General features: G+C 37.2%; 1 protein-coding gene across 4 annotated transcripts in view; it reads left to right on the forward strand.

Annotated features, from left to right (window-relative positions):
* Nucleotides 1–5,017, forward strand: part of LOC18106995 (midasin) — a 38,323-nt gene extending 33,306 nt beyond the window's left edge. For 3 of the 4 annotated variants that reach the window (XM_052448736.1, XM_052448737.1, XM_052448738.1), the window contains 11 exons: nt 77–235; nt 315–590; nt 731–1,042; nt 1,132–1,278; nt 1,432–1,642; nt 1,740–3,469; nt 3,582–3,863; nt 4,064–4,243; nt 4,374–4,472; nt 4,575–4,712; nt 4,816–5,017. In XM_052448736.1, coding sequence (XP_052304696.1) covers nt 77–235; nt 315–590; nt 731–1,042; nt 1,132–1,278; nt 1,432–1,642; nt 1,740–3,469; nt 3,582–3,863; nt 4,064–4,243; nt 4,374–4,472; nt 4,575–4,712; nt 4,816–4,848 — 3,567 coding nt within the window. In that variant the 3' untranslated portion in view covers nt 4,849–5,017. Of the gene's footprint in view, nt 1–76; nt 236–314; nt 591–730; nt 1,043–1,131; nt 1,279–1,431; nt 1,643–1,739; nt 3,470–3,581; nt 3,864–4,063; nt 4,244–4,373; nt 4,473–4,574; nt 4,713–4,815 lie in introns of those variants that run through there. The other variant, XM_024588973.2, reaches the window with a different exon arrangement.
* Nucleotides 5,018–6,084: the final 1,067 nt, after the last annotated feature.

Here is a 6,084-nt window from a genome sequence, read left to right on the forward strand (position 1 = left end):
GTTTCCACTTTATAATTGTGCTTGCACTTTCCGGTCTGAATTCTTGTTAATATTTTTTCTTTTAAATTTTTCGCAGCAACTTTTTGATGGTCTAACTACTCTGTTGGCTGAGGAATCACTGTTGCTGAGAACAGTGGAAAGCACCCATTTGAAGTCTTGTCGAAGTGTCAGACCTGCTGCAAATCATGTGCTTCAATTCATTGAAAAATTTATCCCAGTTACACAGAAATCCAAGGTGCAAAAGTTTTGCACTTCCTATTCTGTCATTTAAGCATGCTAGATTTTGTATTATTCTTATCAGTAATCTTTTACAGGAGTCATTGGATAACTATCTTCTTGGTCCACTAGGAGGCCTGCAAAGTCTTCTCCAGGAATCATTGGATAAATCTCTACTTGGCCGTGTTGTTACTATATCTGCTGGACCTTCACGTCCTTACATTATTTCAAAACAAATGGAACAGTTGGTGTATAAAAACTTCCAAGTCATTAAGGAGTTTGAGGAGCATTTCTTTGATTTCCGTAAGCAAGACTGGAATAGAAGCTTCATCATAGAGACACTGCTTGGTCATTTTGATGACGTATTTAAAGAGGTATCTTATATATGTTTTCTGAAACTGTTTTGAAATGAATTTCTCTGGCACTTCCGTAAACAAGTTTCTTGCAAATTTGTGGCAGCAAATGCAGCCTCTGACAAAATGAATGCAAAAAATGGACTTTTAACTTTTTGCAGGGGAAGATGTTGGCTGACCAGTTTGAGGCTGCTCTGAAGCAAAGGAGCCAGTCAAGAGATTCAAGTGAAGAGGTTGACTACAACAGTGGAAATAACTATCAGCTTGAAGCTGATTTTGACAGTGCCCTCAAGAAAGCGCACAACCTTGTTATGGAGGCTTTGGAAAAACAAATTTCTCCAGGTGATGGAGGCGCTCTCTCTGAAGAATCATTGGAGAATATTTCTTCATGGGAATATTTATTTAAATCATCTGTTCAAAGCTTGAATGTGGAAGAATTATGTGATATTCTTCTCAATATAATAACTTGTGCGGTATGTTTATCCTATCACCACTTTGTACAAATGAGATATATTTGGTCATTTCTTATTGCCTTCTCATCTCGTGTAATATGCTTGATCAGAAAAAAATGGTGGATCATTCTGGCAGTGAAACTTCCCATATTTCTTTTCACATTGGAAGGTGTTTTCAGCATCTTCATTTACTTTTGGAGCTAATATTGGGTTTCTGTGATGGATTACTTCAAGATCTTTTAGCGATGCATAAAACAGTAAGTTTGGATCTTTAATTGCCAAACAAATCACATCTTTGAAAATGCATCTCTTAATTTATTGGTCACAGTGAACCTGCCCCATGTTTCCAAGGGTTGTTAATGGCATCAATCTGAATCTTGTCTATTTCTGTAACCTATTTTTGCATGCAGGTATCTATAATGAGCCGTGAGCTGGCAAATGTTTTGGCTTCATTGTTCTCCAAAGGTTTCGGCATTCCTGTCAAAGACGAGGTAGATGAAGCTAGTCATGATACATCTCAAACTGCAAGTGGAACTGGCATGGGGGAAGGTTCTGGACTTAATGATGTCAGTGATCAGATAACTGATGAAGATCAACTTCTTGGAACTTCTGAAAAGGCATGTCTACTGCTATTGATATTTTACTTTATTGGGTTTTGCTTGTTTTTTGCAACTGTGCATTGTTGATGAAATTTCCTTTAATATGCAACTTCAGCCAGGTGATGAACAAGATGCCTCAGGTGAAGTTCCAAATAAGAATGAGAAAGGTATTGAGATGGAGGATCTTACGGCTGATACATTTAGTGTGAGTGATGACTCTGGAGAGGATAATGAGGAAGACGGCGAGGATGAGCAACTGGATTCTGCAATGGGGGAAGCTGGATTAGACAGTGAAGTTGTTGATGAGAAACTTCAGAATAAGGATGAAGATGATAACCCTAATAACACAAATGAAAGATACGAATCTGGGCCGTCAGTTAGGGACAATGATACAAGTAGCCGGGAGCTTAGGGCCAAGGAGGATTCTGCTGCTATTGCTGATGATGAACCTGGAGAACCTGATAAACAAAATAATGAAATTGGAAACCAGGATGATCTTGATGATGGAGAAGAGAACACAGATGACATGAATATGGATAAGGAAGCAGCATTTACTGATCCAACTGGATTAAAGCTTGATGAATCAAATCAAGGTGCTGAAGAGGATATGGAGATGGATGAGGACATGAATGAAGAAGGTGACTTGGATTCAAAAGAAGAAATAAGTCCAGAAGAGGGTGATGAGTCTGCTGAGCATGGAAACTATGAGGAAGACAACACAATTTCTGCTGATGAAACTATGGAAGAACCAGATAGCGAACCAGTTGATGGAACTTCTGTAAAAGATGAACCAGGGAGGGATAGAGAAGAGAGATCTGAGACCAATGCAATGGAACCAAGAAAAGATGAATTTGAACTTGGAATTTCTGATCTAATTAGTGATCATGTGCATGGTGCAGAATCTGCAACACAGCCGAATGGTCCTTCCCAGGCATCTGATTCAAAAAATGCGACAGCAGAAGCAAACATGTCTAACATAAGTGAAGCTCACAATGACCTTGCTCTGAGAAGCTTTCCTTCTGGAAATACTTCTCAGAATGATCTGATGGTCTCAGATTCATCAAACAGTGGAGGATTTACTAATGATAAAAAACAAGCTCAGTTCCCTGAGAGGGAATCATCATCTGATCAGAGAGCCCAACCAAATCCTTACAGAAATGTTGGGGATGCGCTTGAGGAGTGGAAAGAAAGAGTCAAAGTGTCTGTTGATCTGCCAGGAGACACCACTGAGGCGTCAGGTGAGATAGAGGACAAGAATGCTGATGACTATGCCTTCGTCTCTGAGTTTGAAAAGGGAACAGATCAAGCATTGGGACCTGCCACCTCTGAGCAGGTTGAGTCCAATGTCAATGTAAATAGGAGTGATGAAGATAGTCTCGCTGCTCAAAGGGATGAAGTCACCAAGATGGAGATTGAGGAGAGAGATGCTAAAGAATGGCATCTGAATAACTCTGCCTCAATCCTAAAAAATAAGATGGAAGAGCAGTTGCAGATCTCAGATTTTAAGTCGGAAAAGGAGGGATCCCCTGAAGTTCAGGATCATGATGGTGGTGATCCACAAAATCTGCCTGAGAGTGCGATCTCTGTCAGGAAGTCTTATTTGAGTGAGGACGTATATCAACCCGATAATCTTCGTGTAGATGACGACGACTTGGGGAAAGCCCAGGGTCCTGAAGAAGTTCCTCTTGATGTCAAAAGTAGTGCTTCTGCTCTTTGGAGCAGATACGAGTTGCGCACAACAAGGTTGTCCCAAGAATTGGCTGAACAGTTACGTCTTGTTTTGGAACCTACTGTAGCCAGTAAGCTTCAAGGGGATTATAAGACTGGCAAACGAATTAACATGAAGAAGGTAAACCACATTGTTGACTTGTAGTTCACTATTGATATTGGATGCTTTAATTGTACTTGACTTGCTCTTAGTTTTTTCCTGATGTTCTTTGCTGTGCCTGGAAAATAAATAGGTAATTCCTTACATAGCAAGTCACTACCGAAAAGATAAAATATGGCTGAGGCGAACTCGGCCTAACAAACGTGATTACCAAGTCGTCATTGCTGTGGATGATTCTCGCAGTATGTCTGAGAGTTGCTGTGGGGACGTCGCAATTGAAGCTTTAGTGACCGTATGTCGTGCCATGTCTCAACTGGAAATGGGTAACATGGCTGTTGCAAGTTTTGGAAAGAAGGGAAATATAAGATCCCTGCATGATTTTGATCAGCCTTTCACGGGGGAGGCTGGGAAAAAGGTTAGTGTTCTCACCGTAACGTATCCTTCTCATTTGAGTTTTTACATATAAATTAAAGTTGTTGCTATGTTATGTTTTGTTTTTCTCAATTCTATGCTTGAATGGATATTTATTTCTTTTGCCAGTTTTTTCCATATCACTGAAGATTAGTCAAGAAGATGTAAATTTCTCTTACTTGTTAATTTTTCTGGTTGGAACAGATCATCTCCAGTTTGACATTCAAGCAAGAGAATACCATTGCAGATGAACCTGTTGTAGATCTTTTAAAGTATCTAAACAACATGCTGGATGCTGCAGTTGCAAAAGCACGACTTCCTTCTGGGCAGAACCCGCTGCAACAGCTTGTCTTGATTATTGCAGATGGTCGGTTCCATGAAAAGGTACGTTTCCTTTACCTAGCTATTCTAAAGAGGAGGGGGGGACGAAGGGTAAGGTCACACATCTTTGATGGTTAATGTAACATTAGCTTGTGTAATTACAGAAGCTGACCATGTATGTATATCTATACAGGAGAAATTGAAGCGTTGTGTTAGGGACTTTTTAAGTCGGAAGCGAATGGTGGCATTTCTGGTGCTGGACAGCCCGCAGGAGTCAATCATGGACCAGATGGTAAGTCTTTATTTTGTATTCTAGAAACTCATTCACAGCCACTGGACAAACATTTCCTCTAATGCATACTTCTTTTCCATGATCTGTTTATCTGGTCCCCAGGAAGCATCATTTGTGGGTGAAGGTGAAAAAAGAGTGCTCAAATTTACAAAATACCTTGATTCCTTTCCCTTCCCATATTATATTGTACTGAAGAACATCGAAGCTCTTCCAAGGACTCTTGCCGATTTATTAAGACAGGTAAGCTTATTCTACAACTTTTGTTTTTTGGAGAACAATTATTTTATAGAAGCACCGGCATTTTTAATCATGCTGATTTTTATCCTTTCCTTTATGGTGGCAGTGGTTTGAGCTCATGCAGTATTCAAGGGAGTGAGTCTTTTCCCTCTGATAGGCTTTGTATAGCTATATATATATAGTTCCGGCGAGAGAAATATTTCGAGGAAGATATAGATATAGTAGCATCTTTAAAGTTCTTAAGCTATAATGTTGAATATCACCATCATATATCATCATCAATGGAAAAATCAAGTTCTTTTTTGCCATGCACCTTCCCATATGATGTGATTGATCAAGATATCTCTGAGATTTCATCGAAATTGCTTGTTTGGATTTCTGATTCTTTCTCCTTGTGCAAGTCCCTCCACGTTTCTCACCTGTATATTAGCATAGTTATTAAACTTGGATAGGATCAATTCAGCCAAAGGTCTATGTCATGAGAATAATAAAAAAAAAATTATGCTTGAAGTTGGATGCATGCTATAAAAAAATTATATAGTCTTAGTATAATTATCTTAAATTTTCAACAAGAAACAATTCATCTTGACAATAAATAAAATAAAATTGAAGTGTAGTATATTTTTTGAATGTATATTATATGGGCATTTGACCAAGCATTTGTATTATATAGATTTAGAATTTGTGGCTTAACTTGTAAAATTTACAATTCAGGTGATGAATTTTATTGGATCAAAGAACTTTGTTTTTTTATTAATAAGATTATTTTTTTATTTAATTATATGATAATAAAAATAAATATTTATAAATTGAGTATAAATTAAATATCAGGATATTTGTTTGAGTTTGTAATAATTTTATATAAATCATAATTTTATATAAGATAAATTTAAAATTAAAATTGAGCAAATATTAAATGATAAAATTAAAAAATATATTTTATATAATAAAAAAAAGAAATAGGTGGGGGAATATGGGGGAAAAAAAAAAGAAGACGAAGAGGGGGGATGAAATAAAGAAAAGGAGGTCATGTCCTTCGTATGGACAGTGAAAGAGTTGTGTTAACTGTTAACACCTCCAGGTAATATGATGTGGTTGATGAAGATATCTCTGTTTGGAATTCTGATGTCTTTCTCCTTATCCACTCCCTTCCTGTTACTGCTGGGAATTTTTGTTCCGAGTTCTAAACAACAATCAGTAATAAAAAATGAAATGTGTTTAATTTTTATTATTAACCAAATTATTTGTTATTAACTTTAAGAATTTCATGTACTAATAAAATATTTATGAAAATTTGAAGAATTATAATTTTATAGAATTAGTACAATAGTTTACAATGCCGCGGAACAACTTACTCGAATAAAAAAAATTAAAT

The sequence above is a fragment of the Populus trichocarpa genome, chromosome 17 (assembly GCF_000002775.5).
Source record: "Populus trichocarpa isolate Nisqually-1 chromosome 17, P.trichocarpa_v4.1, whole genome shotgun sequence".
Lineage (NCBI taxonomy): Eukaryota > Viridiplantae > Streptophyta > Magnoliopsida > Malpighiales > Salicaceae > Populus > Populus trichocarpa.